General features: G+C 35.8%; 8 protein-coding genes across 9 annotated transcripts in view; 6 read left to right on the top strand and 2 right to left on the bottom strand.

Annotated features, from left to right (window-relative positions):
- Window positions 1–16, top strand: part of LOC104709133 (cinnamoyl-CoA reductase-like SNL6) — an 8,772-nt gene extending 8,756 nt beyond the window's left edge. Inside the window, exon 4 of the mRNA XM_010425791.2 lies at window positions 11–16. Coding sequence (XP_010424093.1) covers window positions 11–16 — 6 coding nt within the window. The remainder of the gene's footprint in view (window positions 1–10) is intronic.
- Window positions 21–1,308, top strand: LOC104705746 (cinnamoyl-CoA reductase-like SNL6). Its single transcript, XM_010421817.2, has 3 exons — window positions 21–272; window positions 391–544; window positions 759–1,308. The coding sequence occupies exons 1-3, from the start codon at window positions 33–35 to the stop codon at window positions 1,079–1,081; spliced, it is 717 nt and encodes a 238-aa protein (XP_010420119.2). The 5' UTR covers window positions 21–32; the 3' UTR covers window positions 1,082–1,308.
- Window positions 4,226–7,060, top strand: LOC104705744. Its single transcript, XM_010421815.2, has 2 exons — window positions 4,226–4,453; window positions 6,335–7,060. The coding sequence occupies exon 2, from the start codon at window positions 6,355–6,357 to the stop codon at window positions 7,036–7,038; it is 684 nt and encodes a 227-aa protein (XP_010420117.1). The 5' UTR covers window positions 4,226–4,453; window positions 6,335–6,354; the 3' UTR covers window positions 7,039–7,060.
- Window positions 7,777–9,572, top strand: LOC104705743 (universal stress protein A-like protein). The gene is made up of 4 exons (XM_010421814.2): window positions 7,777–8,127; window positions 8,459–8,580; window positions 8,688–8,806; window positions 9,193–9,572. Exons 1-4 carry the CDS (start codon window positions 7,950–7,952, stop codon window positions 9,299–9,301), a joined length of 528 nt encoding a protein of 175 aa, XP_010420116.1. The 5' UTR covers window positions 7,777–7,949; the 3' UTR covers window positions 9,302–9,572.
- On the top strand, window positions 9,986–11,409 carry LOC104709131 (F-box/LRR-repeat protein At3g58980-like). Its single transcript, XM_019228268.1, has 2 exons — window positions 9,986–10,690; window positions 10,801–11,409. The coding sequence occupies exons 1-2, from the start codon at window positions 10,016–10,018 to the stop codon at window positions 10,951–10,953; spliced, it is 828 nt and encodes a 275-aa protein (XP_019083813.1). The 5' UTR covers window positions 9,986–10,015; the 3' UTR covers window positions 10,954–11,409.
- Window positions 11,452–13,551, bottom strand: LOC104705742 (ADP-ribosylation factor). Of its 2 annotated transcripts, none has more exons than XM_010421812.2 (7): window positions 13,451–13,551; window positions 12,991–13,215; window positions 12,784–12,854; window positions 12,430–12,549; window positions 12,226–12,344; window positions 12,051–12,132; window positions 11,452–11,706 (listed from the first exon to the last, which is right to left on the bottom strand). In XM_010421812.2, exons 2-7 carry the CDS (start codon window positions 13,136–13,138, stop codon window positions 11,701–11,703), a joined length of 546 nt encoding a protein of 181 aa, XP_010420114.1. In that variant the 5' UTR covers window positions 13,139–13,215; window positions 13,451–13,551; the 3' UTR covers window positions 11,452–11,700. The 2 variants fall into 2 exon arrangements, with proteins under 2 accessions (XP_010420114.1, XP_010420115.1); XM_010421813.2 differs by having other exon boundaries at window positions 12,991–13,161.
- Window positions 13,694–15,746, top strand: LOC104705741 (peptide deformylase 1B, chloroplastic/mitochondrial). Its single transcript, XM_010421811.2, has 7 exons — window positions 13,694–13,978; window positions 14,067–14,205; window positions 14,294–14,486; window positions 14,587–14,697; window positions 14,974–15,036; window positions 15,212–15,349; window positions 15,448–15,746. The coding sequence occupies exons 1-6, from the start codon at window positions 13,762–13,764 to the stop codon at window positions 15,311–15,313; spliced, it is 825 nt and encodes a 274-aa protein (XP_010420113.1). The 5' UTR covers window positions 13,694–13,761; the 3' UTR covers window positions 15,314–15,349; window positions 15,448–15,746.
- LOC104705740 (polygalacturonase At1g48100-like) lies at window positions 15,622–16,845 on the bottom strand. The gene is made up of 2 exons (XM_010421810.2): window positions 16,617–16,845; window positions 15,622–16,505 (listed from the first exon to the last, which is right to left on the bottom strand). The coding sequence occupies exons 1-2, from the start codon at window positions 16,839–16,841 to the stop codon at window positions 16,116–16,118; spliced, it is 615 nt and encodes a 204-aa protein (XP_010420112.1). The 5' UTR covers window positions 16,842–16,845; the 3' UTR covers window positions 15,622–16,115.

The following is a 16,943-nucleotide window of genomic DNA, read 5'->3' as shown; positions in this document are numbered from 1 at the left end:
TTATTACTAGTTCTAACAATTATAGTTATCTCATGGAAGTATATAACCCATTTTCATCGTTAACGTTTTTGCAGAAATCAATGGCGGAATTAGAAGCAAAAGTGAGCGAGAGTGTAATAAAAGCGTGCACAAGAACGGCGTCAGTGAGAAAATGTGTCTTCACATCATCTCTCTTAGCATGTGCTTTGCAAAACAGTTCCTTCAACAATCTTGATCACTCTGTTATCAACGAGGAGAGCTGGAGCGATGAACAACTCTGTATCGATAATAAGGTTATTAAAATTTTGAAAATCATAATTTTCATGTGAATCCATATAATTAAGCTCTAGCTGGATTCAAAACAATTATAAAGAGCATAATAATTAACACCTCTTTACACTAATTCCACAGCTTTGGTATGCACTTGGAAAACTGAAAGCTGAGAAAGCTGCGTGGAGAATCGCAGATTCAAAAGGATTAAAGCTTGCAACTATATGTCCTGCTCTTATAACTGGTCCTGACTTCTTCAACCGTAACTCCACTTCAACCTTGGCTTATCTCAAAGGTACATAAAAACGAACCATATAATAATGACTATGTATCCAAACTTAAGCAACCGTCCAAAAACAATGTTATATTATATACACATAGTATTATATATCATATATGTGTACGTAGTTCACGGGTGGTCCATTCGATAAAGAGACAAAGACAGCTAACAAGTTGTTGATTTTGATTGATTTATTTATTTATTTACAATCTGTTATGCAAAAATTCAGGAGCAAAAGAGATGTATAGCCACGGATTATTAGCGACAATGGATGTGAACAAGTTGGCTAAAGCTCACGTATGCTTGTGGGAAGGTTTGGGTAATAAAACCGCTTTTGGTAGATACATTTGTTTCGACACCATTCTCTCTAAAGATGGTGCTGAAAATCTTGCTAAAGATATTGGTATTCAAATCGAAAAGATTTGCGGTAGCAGCAGCGATTCAGACGCAAACGCAGACGAAGAAGCTTCTCCTTCTAATTTACAAATATCAGATAAAAAGCTACTAGATCTTATGTCTAGAACTCTACGAAGTTGCTATCATGAGAGTTAGCTGGATACGACAAAAAAATATTAAAAGAAAAATCTAAAAGGAGTAGTTCTAAGCTAAATAATGTGATGTCTGCTCTTATTCTTTTTTTATTTTTATTTTTAAATGTTATGTATTACTATCATAAATTTATTTTTCTTATAAGTAATAATCAGTATTGACAAAATAAAAGAAATGGTCACCATTATTGACTTATTGTTAACTTGTTGTTGTGCGAATGTGGTTGTTGTAAAGGGCGTTTAGAGTTGGTGGTATGCGAAAGGTTTATAAGTTAACAAAAATCTCAAAGCGTTATTTTTTTCTTTTCCTTTTATGGATAAGTTACGATAAGTCAATAACGAGCCAAAAAAGACAATTTCAACAATACGTAAATTTGGTTAAGGCCGGTGCAAAATGGCAATCCTTTTTTTTTTTTTGAATAAAATGTTAAATTTGAATAAAATGGCAATCGTTTTATGATTCTGCATTATTTATAAAGTTGATTTTTTTTTTCCTTCTGTGGTTGATTCATAGATATATATATATATTTTTCCTTCTCATAACTCAACATGAAAAATAACACTAAAACGAAAAAAGAAAACTCAACATTATTTAAAGATGATTTAATAAAAGTTCGTCCAACACGCAACCGGTTCATCCAGTTCATCCAACAAGTTCGAGCTATTGAGTACGTATATAATACGTGTGACTATATAACTGGTGAAGTTAGTACAAAAAACAGCAGAACGAATGATTAACATACGAAGACGACTACTGATATGTGTACGCAGCCAGGCGGCGAAGCGAGTTTACACTACTCTTTTGTTCTTCTCCACTATTTTTTGTTATCTTTCTATGTAAATTAAGAGAGCATCTCAGTTTCCGACGTGGCGATCTGAGAGTCGAATGCACGTGCAAAGTGTTTTTGAAGACAAAGTCACGCCAAAGGCAGCACCAGAGAGTAATAGGCGTGAACGACGCTGATACTTAAAAGTTCAAACGCACGGAAAATCACAACAATAAATTTTTTAAAACAAAACTAAACATAATCAACAATTGTATAGAGTTATGCTGATAATAAATAAGTTAAAAAGGTGTGAAATTAAACTATTTGAATATTTAACATATACCAACTCTGCAATAACTACGTAGTATGTACCAACTCCTCAATGCATCACTGAAATGTATGAACTTTAATGTACGTATTCATGGCACTAATACCATCGTACTTTACATCCATCATTGAACGCAACCTAACTAAGTGCATACTCTACTCTGGGATACTTTTAGTTTTAGGCACAAATTTAGTAAATGAAATGTTCAGATTTGCTTAGAAGTCACTCAAATTTGTTAGTAAATGAATTCACATTTTCTAATTTAGGTATTTGTTCTTTTTATTTAATGTTATAAATAAAGATATACTAGAAAATTATTGTGCAAATGCATGGAAAGCAACATAAATTGGGCCGAGTTCCCATGATTTGATTCTCTCTGTCTTCGGGACTCATCAAACACCAAGCTCCGATAATTTCTATAAATTCGTACAAAAACTCGTTCTTAATGGTTTCATACTACTGTCACTCACAACTCTTGAACCGGTTTACAAATTACAACTATGTGAAACTAAGAGAAAAATACTTTAATTTTCAAGCTGTTTAACATATCTAACCATTAATTAATTAAATTAAATCCCGCTAGCCTATGGTAGTTAAAACACAAATATACAATACTAGCAGTTTTTTTCTTTTTCTTATAGAGTTAAAAAAATACTACTAATAATCAAACATTAATAATTTTGAATAGATCCATGGAAGTGTCGACCCCCTAACTATCGTCTATAACACAGTTTTATAATGTAATGGTAGTTCAATTTTCAATCCTCATGTTGTCGAGGCCCTCGAGGCCATTATATGCTAATTGGAAAGCGAACTTCTATTTAAGATATGACATTATTTGCTAAAATGCGTATATTCGGGATCACAATGTAATTGTTTGTAAAGTAACGAGAGATCTAGCTAGTTTTAACTCTTAAGAAGTTACATGCATGTCTGATTCCGAATTTTACTCGCAGGTAATAATAGTTTCATTTCACAATCATAATATCAATACCGTTCGAGACGAAAACTACACATTTTCTTAGGAGTATTAAACTATTAAGTCATGTAATGTAATAGATCAAGAAAAAAAAATCTGATTACATTAACCGTTTGCCATTTACTAATTAATGCTTTACTATTAGTACATTTATCTGCTCATTCCTCAAGGGTTTCCTCGAGAAATCGCCTATACTAGGCCATCATACCAAATTAAAACCTTAGAAAACTGTAATTTTGTATGCTCAGCTACTACGTAACATACCTATAAATAGGAAAAGCTCTATATATATACTATATATTAAATATATTGTACACGTACATAACGTCGAATTATTTAGAAGAAACACGAATATTCTTATTAGTATGATATATTCATTGATTGAAAATATATATCCAGTCATAGTTACATCATCGTATCATTTAAAAATACATAGCCACCCTCACACATTATTATATTGTATTATACACTTCCTACCAAAAACAAATTGTATTATATTTATATATACTGTATAAATACGATAAAACACTACTATTTTGCTTCGGAGATCATTATTTTGTTTCAAATTAAAGTACCCATCGTCGTTACTCGTTGACTCGTTGTTATGTACTAATTTGCACTTATATAGATATTTGAATCTATTTGATTATCATTATCATAAATCACTGAATCTTTGAACATATCACACATTTCTCGGCTTTTAATATGATTTGTATTTCTCTCGTGTAAATTTATAGATAATCAAAACTAATAACAAATAATATAGTCGTAAATTTTGGTTAACCTAAGTCGTAAGTTTTTACTTTTTAGGCGGATTTTATAACAACAGTTAAGCATATGCAAACAGTTTAACTCATTCAAATAGATTATTACTCAGCTGCTAAAAAAAAATGTAACTATAATTTACTAATTAAGCTCCGTACACGTGAATATATATATATATATATATATATGTGCGTGTATTGGTCTCCGATAGAGAGTTTTATAAAAAATTAAAAATATATACACACACACAGGACACAGGAGAGAGAGAGAGAGCAATAGAAGTATATATGTATAAATGGAGCATTTGCTTGACCGAAACATCTTTCTTAATCCTCTCCTTATTCTTCTTCTCCATCTTCTCCTTCATTCCTTTACCCATATCCATCACACCAAAGACTAAAACCACATAACACCACATATCATATCTTATGATTACTACAATATACACAGCAAAACACAAACATAGCAAATGAAAATGTAACCCTGTTGATCGTTTATATATTTCCGGAAAGAAAGCAAATTAAGGAATTCTCCAAGGTAATGATCCATTACGATCTCTACATTTCTCTAATGACTCATCATTTTCGATTGGCGTTTCTTAGTTGAGGTCAATTTCTATAAATTCCAGTCACGATTATGGTCATAACTGCGATTATATATAATCTTACTTAGCTATAGAGCTCATCGTTGATCCAAAAATCTCCGGAGATCTTCATTTATTTATAATTAATCCTAATAATATGTTTGATTAGGCGGATTTTTAGGTTGCATGTGTGTCATAATTAATTTTAGTTTATGGTTTCTTGTGAAAATTTCCATAGATAACGAAGTTGAGCTTTTAACAAAGAGATCGATATATATATATATATAAGGTACATATAAACATGCAAATTACATTTTTAAAATTTACCCACCATTTTGCACTTTTTACCTTATACAAGTGAAAACGGACAATAGTACTAGGTCCCACTCCGATAAAAATGGAAAAGGAAAAATCAAAATATTTGTTTGTTGACAAAAAAACAAAATTTGTTTGTTTGTTTTTAATCTGTTAAACACAAATCCAAACTAAACACGAAAACAACATCTGTTTCTACGAGTCTATGATGGTTTGTAAAAATGGTATAAATATGAAAATATTCGATTACGATTTTCGCTTTCATAAAGATGAAGCAGAAATAATAATGAAATATAGTAGTATAAATTACTCTTCAACCTTTGCAGGAGTCAAAAGCAACATCTTAAATACAGTAACAGAAGTAACATATTCATGATCAATGTGCAATAGCCCATTAATAAGTACTAGTTCATAATACTATATTAGTATCGTTTACTGAAAATTATTGCAGGGAGATTCCTATTAGACTTTCTAGGACTATTATTTTATAGATAGCCCTAGGGCTATCGATTATACAATTGTTCATAAGTTAAGTAAGAGGACTAAACTGTAAAATGCCCCTCACAATCTATATCATAAAGCTGTATTTTATTACGGTTCAAGTAATTGATTGGGCCATAGGAAGAGCCGGCAATCCACGATTCCACGTGAAAAAGAATCCTTCCCACTAACCATCCACGTTACCATTAATCTTTTATTAGTTTCTTATTAATTTAATATTTTTTCTCATTAATTTAATAATTATAATAGTAATCACCATAACTTTTTGTAGGTACAACAATTTTCCAATTTTTTATTTCTTTAAATGTCGCTTATCTTCAAATTACAATTTAAAATTGTAAATGATCATTTCTATCATAGTACAACATAAAAGAAAATGCTAAATCCAATACAAGTTTTTGAACCTTACTTAAAACTAAAATTAACAAAAAAGAAGAAAAAAACTACAAGGTCGCTCAGAAAACCGCCTCGAATAGAATCATTAGTTCATTACATACCCCTAGAAGAAGTTCATTTTAAAAATCTTTAATATTTTTCAATGGTAAAAACCCCACAGAAAAAAATAACACTAATATGGATCCGTTCCCACGCGCTCCTTAAATTTTATTAACTAGAGTCATTCCTCATTAGACCAAAGTCACCAAACCGTCTAAACCGTATTTGACTTTAGAACTTGTAAAAGAAATCCAAAATTTGTTTATGCAAAAGAGGACGAAGTCGGTTAATGTCGTGGTTTACACGCAGACCAAAGGAGAGCGTGAGGGAGTAATGAATCTAAAAACCTGAACTGTCTGGAGTCATTAAGTGAAAGTGCATGGAAAATCTCGAGTTGTTGTTTCCTAAAACATCTCTCTGTTATTTTTTTTTGTTTCTAAATCTTTTACTATTTCCTATACGTCTCAACTTGTATAAGCAAAAACACTTTTTTTCAAACTTTGATCCATAAATTTAATACTACTACTACTACATATACAGTCTAGTGACTAAACTCTCTTTCTCTGTTTATTTATTGATTGTAGCAAGATTTTGTTTTCTGCTCATGGAGGAAAACCCGCATCGAGTTTCACGTAGAAACCACGGCGGGACCCACTATCAAAACGACGCCGTCGACGAGGACAACCGTCGAGGACGGCATTACAACCACGGCGGCGACGAAACCAAATGCTCAGGCAAGAAATGCCGGTCGTGGGCGGCGGCTGCTATTGCTGACTGTGTTGCGCTTTGTTGCTGTCCATGTGCGATCATCAACCTTCTTACTCTTACTTTCGTCAAGGTCCCGTGGATGATAGGACGACGGTGTTTAGGCGGCGGCCGGAAGAACAAGAAGAAGCGGAAGAAGCTACCTCACAACAGAAGACAACGGCGCGGAAAGATCAATGGTGGAGATGATCAGTTTCATCATCATCATAATAACCAACGTCACCTCCGGTTTGAGACAACGGAGGGGGGCGAGAAATGCGGATGCGGTGGTGGTGGTGGCGGAGGAGGATGTTATGGCGGCGGAGATTATGATGATCACCGGTTTGTGGTAGAGAGAGATGGGAGTTTGACAAAGGAGGAGGAAGAGGAGGAGAATGGGGAGAAAACGACGTCGGTTAAAGGAGGAGGAAATCATGATGAGTCGAGAATAAGTGCAAGAGTTGAAGCCGAGAGAGTGTGGTTAGAGTTGTATCAGATTGGTCATCTTGGATTTGGTAGAGTCTCCTTCACTGGAATTCAATGATTGATGATGATCAAATTGTAGAAATTTTAGTTATATATATTCGAATAAATATAATATAAAATGTGAATCTTTTAGTTAAATTATGTGTTCACTATATTCCCTATATATATGATAGATTTCGTTAGTGAACGTATTCGCATAAAGACGTTTCGATCATCTAATACCAAAAACCGCATTGATATCCTGAAGGCCCGGACACTAGTTAGAACTTAGAAGTGTTCGCATTTTTAAATTAAAGACTCCTAACGTTAAAGTTTTGATTCATATATATAAACACTAGATGTGATAATATCTAAACCTCATTGTTTATTAGTATATTGATTCTTAATTTCTCTATGTATTCGTATGTTATTAGTTTGATGATAATTAGACACTATTTGATGATTCTTAAATTCTCTTATTGGAAATTTGGATATCGTAACGCTTATTTTCATGAAACACTACTTTAAATGGTTCTAATCATATTTATTAAATATTGCCCTTTACAATATCTTAAATTAAAAAATCAACAAACTCAAGCTAGCCTATACCAATAACTCAAAAATTATAGTACTATCATAGAAAGAAAACACAAAACTTCGTTAAAAAAAAAAAGAAAACACAATAATAATTGGGATATTTGTATATCAATCAACGGGCCCGTTCATAAATAGATATAATTTTTGGGCCTAGATACGAGACCCACTAACAAAACAAAAAGGTCTGCTCGTAACCGACCGTGCGCATTGTAGTTGTCACCCAAGATAATCGTGTTCTAATGTGCACCGACCGCGCACAATACCCTTTCCACCTTTTTGCTTGTGCCTGACATAGATTAGTTGTTGTGTGTGTTTCATTCAGTTCATTCGCTCGCTCTTCCCCCGCCTTTAGTAAACGATCGAGAGAGAGAGACGGAACGAGTTGGTGCAGATATGGAGAGCGAGCCGACTCGAGTGATGGTGGCTGTGAACGAGTCGACTCTCAAAGGCTATCCGCACGCGTCGATTAGCAGCAAAAAGGCGTTTGAGTGGACGCTGAAGAAGATCGTTCGGTCCAATACCTCTGGCTTCAAGCTTCTCTTGCTCCACGTTCAAGTTCAGGACGAAGATGGTTTACTTCTCCCCCTCTCTCGATCGTCTAATTATGAATTTCTTGATATTTGGAATTTTGAGTCTGTATCTGTTTAAGGCTCTGAGGCTAAATTTGGTGTTTTCTATATGTTCTCAAGGCTCGATGCTAGGGATTACTCATTGTGTTTTGGATTTGCTTAGAAATATTACAGAACAGGCTTCCTTCATGATGTTACTTTTTATATGCTGTTCTTTTTACCCTTGATTGAGAAACAATGCGATATATTGCCAAGTTTGTTTTGGTTTGTTTGATAGCATATGTAATAAAAGGTGATCTTTCTTACTTGTTTTGATCATGGATTGGGAACTAGGTTTTGATGACATGGACAGCATATATGCATCTCCTGATGATTTCCGACAAATGAGGGAGCGTAACAAGGCTAAAGGACTTCACCTTCTTGAGTTTTTCGTTAATAAATGTCATGAGATTGGGGTAAATGACTCTTTAACTCATGTTATTTATTATGCCCCCCCCCTGACTTGTATGTATGACAATAACTTTTGATGGTCTGATACATGTAAGTTGTTGAAACTTGTAAGGTTGGGTGCGAGGCCTGGATCAGGAAAGGTGATCCCACAGAAGTGATATGCCATGAAGTGAGGCGGGTCAGGCCAGATTTTCTGGTTGTGGGAAGTCGTGGTCTCGGCCCATTCCAAAAGTATGTTCAATTCTCACTCACTCCTCTAGTAGACTTATCATTCCTTCATAGTTATACCCGTATCAATAAACTTTGGCATAGATTATCACCACCTCCCAGGACCATGGTTTCGATTTGAAAATCCCAATCAAGGGAGATTTAAAAGTTTCTATTGCGGCCTTATTTGGTTTTGGGAATGGGAAAAAATACAGATCAAGAATGAGTTATCTTATTAGATGTCAATGAAACAGCCGATAGGGTTGCAGTTTATTTTACCAGGTGTGGTCATATGCATCAAACACTACCTATGCTTTAGACTTATACTGCCGTAATCGTGTGCACTTGCTTATGCTTAAAATCACAGACTATATTGTGTAATCAACTCAACACTTGTTTCTATTGGACAGGGTATTTGTTGGAACTGTGAGTGAATTTTGTGTGAAGCATGCTGAATGCCCTGTCATCACAATCAAACGTAGTGCTGAAGAATCTCCACAAGATCCAGCTGATGACTAAATTGCAAAAGCGACACAAAAAACCATGCGGTGAGCTCATGTCTGCTGACTCCCGCAAGCTTTTGAGAGACAATAAATGGTGTGTTGCAGTACAGAAGAAGAAAAAAGTAGCAAAACTCTTTTGATTGATCTAGTAAGTGCGTCCTGTAATAGATATTCGATGGATAAACAAAACAGCATCATATATAGTTTATTATTACTTGTGTTCATTTTCTAAGTCATGAAAACAAAACGTTCTTTCATTTGTTGTGTTAATCTTTCGAGTTTCGACTCTTCCATGTTTTTCATATATGGCTATCCAATGTTGGATCTGTTACACAATATAATGCCAAATAGAAACAAAACCAAAATCTGGACGGATAATTAAATATTTGTTATCTCTTGACAACTGGCTGACCATGTCCGAATACTATTTTTGGAACGCACGTCTTCTCGAACTTGAATTGAAGTAAACTGTGGAATATTTCCTCTGTTACTATGATGTTTCTCCGATGATGCTGCCTTTTGTAGAAAGGGTTCTGTAGACTTTGGCGGAAAGAATGGATAGGATCAGCGATCTACCAGATGGGATTATAATCCGCATTTTGTCTTTCCTCTCGATAGATGAAGCTGCTCCAAGAGATGGCGTGATATGTTTGCCTTCACACCACATCTCCATTTGTCCCTTACCAAACCAAAAAAAATCTTGCCTTTCGTTGATCACCGACGATATTTCATGGACTTCGTGGATCGAGTGTTGGCTGTTTCAGGCAATTCCGCCATAAAGAGTTTCACTCTGAAATGTCGACTTGGTGTTGGCTCAGCTCATACCAACCGTTGGATATGTAATGTGCTGAACCGTGGTGTCTTGGATCTTCATCTTGACGCAAAAGCTCATGATCCATTAATATTCGAAGTCTTTGCTTGCAAGACACTTGTTAAGCTGAAACTGAATCGTTTTGAAATTCCTACGCTTCCTGAGGATGCTTCTCTTCCAGCTCTTAAGATTATATCTCTTCATTTCGTTAAATTTTATAATCTTGACGCATTTCAAAAGCTTATCTCTGCTTGCCCTTTACTTGAGGAGTTGACAATGATTTATATTGCGTGGGAACTTTGGAAATGTTCTCACATCTTCTCCTGTCAAACCCTTAAGAGACTTACTATTGGATGTGTCGGTTTTAGTGTTGAGTTGGGGAGCATGAGTTTTGATAATCCAAATCTTGTCTACTTGGAATACTCTGATTTTGTTCAGCTTCAGTATCCAGTTGTTAACCTTGACTCCCTTGTTGAAGCTAAGCTCGGGCTTACAATGAAAGAGGGAGGTCCTGATAATTGCGATCCATCGAATCTGATTACCGGATTAAGAAATGTCGAGATCCTCAACTTATTATGTCCTGAAACTGTGGAGGTAACTGTTTTGCTTCTTGCTGTATTGGTTAACTATAGAAAAATGATATTGATCCAAAAGAAGATTGCAATTTGTTGATGATGACTAGTTCATTTTTTTTTTTGTTTTAGATTTTTGGGATCTTCCATGAAGCAATGCCTGTGTTCGCAAACCTCTTACATTTAACAATCACATCTGAAGTGGACTTCTGTTCATCTGTTTCGTCTCTACCATCTCTGCTGCAGAAAGCTCCAAATCTACACACTCTTGTCATCAAGGTATGATCCAAAAACCCGAAAATATTGTTGGACAAAACGCAGTTTACAATTTCTATGATAAACATTTCTCTTGCTTCAGGGTTTCTTGCGCCATGATAATCCTGTATCTGATTGCGAATGCTTCTTAGGATGTTCTCGTTTATCTTCATGTCCTGTGAAGGTCTTAGAAATAACAGAGTACGAAGGAAGTATCAAAGAGCTGGACCAAATGAAGCGTTTCTTGGAGGAGTTGTCATGTCTTGAGCTCGTCAAAGTTTGCGCCTCCGCAAAAGACGATAAGGAAAAGTTGCGGCTCACCACGGATTTGCTAATGCTTTGTAGAGCTTCTTCCAAATGCGAGATCAAGGTCGAGTTTTCTTGATAATCACCATATTGGCTCTCATGTTTGCCCAATTCTGTTGGAACATGAATCTACTTACTGTTGCGTTGGACCACACTGAGCTCTCATGCGTAGTATGTTTGATTAGGTTTTACAAGCGTTCTAAAAACCAAGAGAATACGTTATGACATTTTATATAAGTAGAAAAAGGTAATATATCTACTGCTTATGAAGAACATTTTCCATAAGCTTTAGTTACAAACAAAACGGTAAAAGTTAAAAGGTTGAGGTGGGTTTAGAAACTACACGCACACACAATGACACAAACATAAACGGATACTATAAACCATTGTAAAATCAGACATTATACTTCTTTCTGCTCCACAATCACTAATGGTCTCTTCCAAGTGCAAAAAAGTATTCCAGCAGCTTCATCATGCCTACTCGAATCAAAATGAAGGTTTGGTCAATATTCATGATTATAACACATACATGAATATACAGTCATTGCGAGAGTTTGGAATCGGTGGGTTTCCAGTAAGAGAATAAATATAGATGATACATCCGTGATTTCAAGACACAAAGCAGGGGCTGCTTCAGCCATGGGGTTTGCAACCGTTTGGTGGCTCAAGTAAGTGAGTTCCCTCAATTCGAAGATCTACTCAGTTATGATAAGCATACAACCTAAAATCTCTATGGCTGTTATTTAAGGGCATCAATACTTTCAAAAGAGTGTTCCTTTTTACACTATATTTAGTTATACAAAAAGCGGTAATTTAGTTACCTTGCTAGCAATATTGTTGGAGAGCCAATCAAGGCCTTCATACAGACCTTCGCCAGATGTGGCACATGTGCTTTGAATGTACCTGTTAGAAAGAAAAACATAAGATGAATTCTACCACACTGTGTGATCAATCTAACCACATTAAGATTGAATTCTAGAAAGAAGATAACTTTACCAATGGCGTTGGCGAAGAGAGTGAAGACCAAGCTTGTCAGTTATTTCTGCAGCATTCATTGCATTGGGAAGATCTTGTTTGTTGGCAAATACAAGAAGGACAGCATCCCTCAGTTCATCCTGCGAACAGGGTTAAAATCAGACGATGAAAAAGTGTTCCCGTCTTACAATGACACAAGAGGAAAAAGCCAAAAAGAAAGCTAACCTCATTTAACATGCGATGTAACTCATCCCTCGCCTCCACAACTCGGTCCCTGTCGTTGCTATCAACCACGAATATAAGACCTTGAGTGTTCTGGAAGTAGTGCCTCCACAGGGGACGAATCTGTTTTTCGAGGAAGTTGCTTTCATAATGTCAAGTAAAACAGAGAAGAAAGAAGAAGACAAACACTAATAGATAATGAACGCGGAGATTAAAAAAAAAATACAGGTGAAGGCAGAGATTTACTATTTAAATTGTGCTTTCATGATACATATAACCAGTCAACACAAAAGACCAGTACTTGTATTACGAGGACACCAAACTATGGATCTAGGCAAGACTTTTAAAATATATTACCTTGTCTTGACCCCCAACATCCCAAACAGTGAAACTGATGTTCTTGTATTCAACAGTCTCCACATTGAATCCTGGAAACAAAAAACCTCTTTCAACATCAAAATTTTTGAGAAGCAAAGAGCAGGAGAGAATTACAAAAAGAGGAAGATCTCTAAAATGCACATTGACAACAAACACTATGATTGGAAGAATCCTCAAAAAACTAACCGATGGTAGGGATGGTGGTGACGATTTCGCCAAGCTTGAGCTTGTACAAGATAGTAGTCTTACCAGCAGCATCGAGACCTACCATCAGAATCCTCATTTCTTTCTTGGCAAATAGCCTGCTGAACAACTTTGTGAAATTAAGCCCCATTTTCCTTTATAAGCTATATATTCCTGTATCCAAATTACCAAAACACGATTCAAATCTCTCTCTCTCTCTCTCTCTCTCTGCAACACAATCAGATTAGTAAACACGATCAGGTCAACAACAACAACAACAACGTTTCTATTTTCTAAACACAAAAATTTCAACCATACCAGATAAATCAGTTTTAAATCTTTTAGCTATTATTGATACTCTTAACGACGATCGAGATTAAAACTCAACATACCAGAGATGTTTTGAGAGAAAAGGAAGATACAGGATTTGAATCGATGATGAATGGTGTGAGAGTTTGTTTACCTTTGGAAGAAGAAGCTCCAAAGAAGGGGATCTGTTGTATGTATCCCGTGAGTTTCGAAGAGACAATGTCTCTCTCTCTCTCACTCTTTCTCTCCCTCACAGAAAACTCTAAAAATAGAATATTCATGGGATTCATATCGATATGGTATTTATTATTTTTCTCTATTTTCAAATTCGTCCCTATAATATATCAATATTTCGGATTTCACTTAAAATTACAGAGCACAATTCTCTACCCAATCTTTTTACTTACTCTCCACTCAAATTTGCTTTCTCCAGTAGCTCTGAAACTTGCGCTTCCTCTACTAGCCATGGCGGTATGTAACTGCTTCCTCCGAGCTCCACCGCTCTCTCGCTTACTCCTACCGGTTTTATCTCGCCGAGGTTCGACTCTATCCCCCGGTTATGGTCGGCTCAAATCCACCGTAATGTTTTCCTCCGCCGTGAACCGGAGCATACCTTTGACATCACCTGTCCGAGCTGCAGTAAAACGCGTCTCGCGCAGAGAAGATGATGAACTAGCTTCGGGTAATTTCCCTATCTGTTATTTATATACACTAGTTCTTCTGCTTACATTTTTATTATATTGATTTACGTTTGTTTGGGATTTATGAAGCTTCTGATCTTCAATTTGAGACGCCTTTGAAGATAGTTGAGTATCCGGATCCTATACTAAGGGCTAAAAACAAGAGGATTGGTGTTTTTGATGAGAATTTGAAGAACTTGGTTGATGCTATGTTTGATGTTATGTACAAGTAAGTCCTAAAGGCAAGTTACTACTACTTAGTACATAGTAACAAAGACAAACACAGAATGATACTGTGATTACATGCTATTGGGCAGAACTGATGGCATTGGGCTCTCAGCACCTCAAGTAGGTCTCAATGTTCAACTCATGGTGTTTAATCCAGCTGGGGAGCGTGGTGAAGGAGAAGAAATTGTTCTTGTTAATCCAAAAATCAATAAATTTTCCGATAAATTAGTACCGTTTGATGAAGGGTGCCTATCCTTCCCAGGGATTTATGCTGAAGTAGTTGTATGTCCACCCTTTCTCAATTGAATTACTTTTTTCACCAAATTTTGTGTCTCAATTCATTTGCTCATTCAGTTTTTATTGGTTGTGTTTTTGCTTTCAGCGACCACAATCTGTCAAGATTGATGCAAGGGACATTACTGGCGCAAGATTTTCAATCAGTCTATCACGTTTACCTGCACGGATCTTTCAGCACGAATACGACCATCTGGAGGTTCTTTCTCCACTTTCATTTTGATTATATAGCAAGAAAAACACACAGAAAATACATTTATTTTAATGGCTGCAGTTGTGTGTATATACAATTTGAAGAAACCAGATAAAACACTGAAAAGTGGCCTCATTTACTTGCGGGCCTTATCTTTGTTTTTACATTTGTTACTGGGCATGCACTTTTACTTGTTTTTCATGGAGGTTTTTTGTATTGCTGTATGTGAGTATCACTTGCAACCCCTCGTTACGGTCTGATGGAACAATCTGTCAATTACAGGGAGTTCTCTTCTTCGACAGAATGACGGATCAAGTTCTTGATAGCATTCGTGAAGAGCTAGAGGTGAGTAAAACTGTAATAGGACAGAGTCTTAAGCTACAATACTTCTCGTGGATAAATCACCCTTTGCATCTAAGTAGTGACTTTGGTGAACATCTTTACGTTAAGTAGTTTATTCTCTTAAAAGGTTTGTTATCATCGAAATTCTACAATATTCCTGACAAGTAGTGTACCACAGGCCCTAGAAAAGAAATACGAAGAAAAAACGGGATTGCCAAGCCCTGAAAGAGTACAAGCTCGACAAAAACGGAAAGCAGGAGTTGGTTTTGGCAAACGTTGATGAGACATTCTCGTTCAAATCCCCTTTCATCTTCGTGTAGGATATGAGTTAAACATTATTTTCGAGTTTGACATTTTAAACTTTGTTCTCTTGGGTTTTTGTCCTGAAATTTTTCTTCTTTTATCCCACTGCAGGATTTAACTATGGTATAGGAAGCAGACAATGACAAGAAACACGTTTGCTTTTCTAAATTTAGAGGAGCTATGTGACGCCAATCTCCCAAACAGGATGTACGGTTGAGACACAAATCATAATCTTTTTGGCTGAGTATTATACGTATTCAGATTGTCTGTTTTGCACTGTTATCTAATGTTGGCCTATTAGCTTGAGCTTTGAAACTGCGTTTACAACCATGTCGTGGTTTACCTTGTTATAAGTAAAATGCGTTAGTTGTTTACCTGTGTTGGAGTTTTTGGTAATTAGACTTTTGATACATTGTTTACTTCTTATTTGGTACATTTACTTTGCATCCCTCAGATCTATGGACTAAAGAATTATATTGCTTGTGATGTGTTCTATCATAACTGGTCCATGAAGTCATCATTTTTAGATTGTTTCTTTACAGATAAAATCCTTCCTTAAGCTATGGGTTGGGTCCTCTTCTTTTGACTTATGACCAATTCAATACCGGTAGTCTATAACAGAATGCAATACACTGACATGCAATATGTTACATTTCATTTGCAAATGATTTATACAAACTAGTATAAGACAAAGCAAGAGGAATCAATCCTTCTTTATTCGTATAATTCTATAATGTTTAGCCTATCTTAACATTTTTACATAATTTCTTGCTATAGTATTAGCAAGCATCATTATTAGACTGACTAGCTTCTGGTGACTTTTCTGTTTTCAAACATTGTATTGGTGGTAGAGTTTGTGTTTTCAGTTCACCGTGTGCTTCCCAGCAGAAAGGATCAAGTGAGCTAGCTTTTTCTGTGGCTGGCTTAAGCTCTATGGTCGACAGTGAGATTCCTGTGCATGGCAAGCTATCACTGCAGGCGAAGCGTATAGGTTGTTTTGTGTAGGTACCTTTTATGTTTATGTAGTTTATGTTTGATACAGCCACTGCTGAAGTTTCGTTGTGGCATCCTCCACCATCGCAATAGTATTGATCTATTATTATCGGATTGGCTACGTCGCTGACTTGAATATTTGAAAACATAACTTGTTTTACAGACCCTGACCCTCCCTATCATGCACATTATCAAAACTTTTCAGCATCTTTGAACTATCACATGCTTTTTTTCAATCAGTCTTTGCCTTTATTCTGTATGCAAATGACTCTACAGGAAAAATTTACCTGCCAGGATTTTATTCTAACTCCATTCGTAGTTTCATGCATCGTGACATCACGGACAGTAATGTTTGAAACACACGCTTTTGTATTGTCTTTTCCCAGTCCTCCGATGCTAATTCCATGGCCAGGCCCACAGTCTACATCATGTATGTAGATATTAGAGCATCCAGTTTGAATTGATATACAATCATCTCCTGTAGAAAGAAGGAAATTGTTAATTTTCTTCATGATGATTTGACTTTTAGTGTCTTATTAAGAATGAGTTGACTTATACTCCCTCCGTTTCATAATATAGGATGTTGTTTCATAATATAGGATGTTTAGAGAAGT

Source organism: Camelina sativa, chromosome 8, assembly GCF_000633955.1.
Source record: "Camelina sativa cultivar DH55 chromosome 8, Cs, whole genome shotgun sequence".
NCBI lineage: Eukaryota > Viridiplantae > Streptophyta > Magnoliopsida > Brassicales > Brassicaceae > Camelina > Camelina sativa.
The sequence above is the reverse complement of the archived record's forward strand: the minus strand, read 5'-3'. Positions and strand labels throughout refer to the sequence as shown.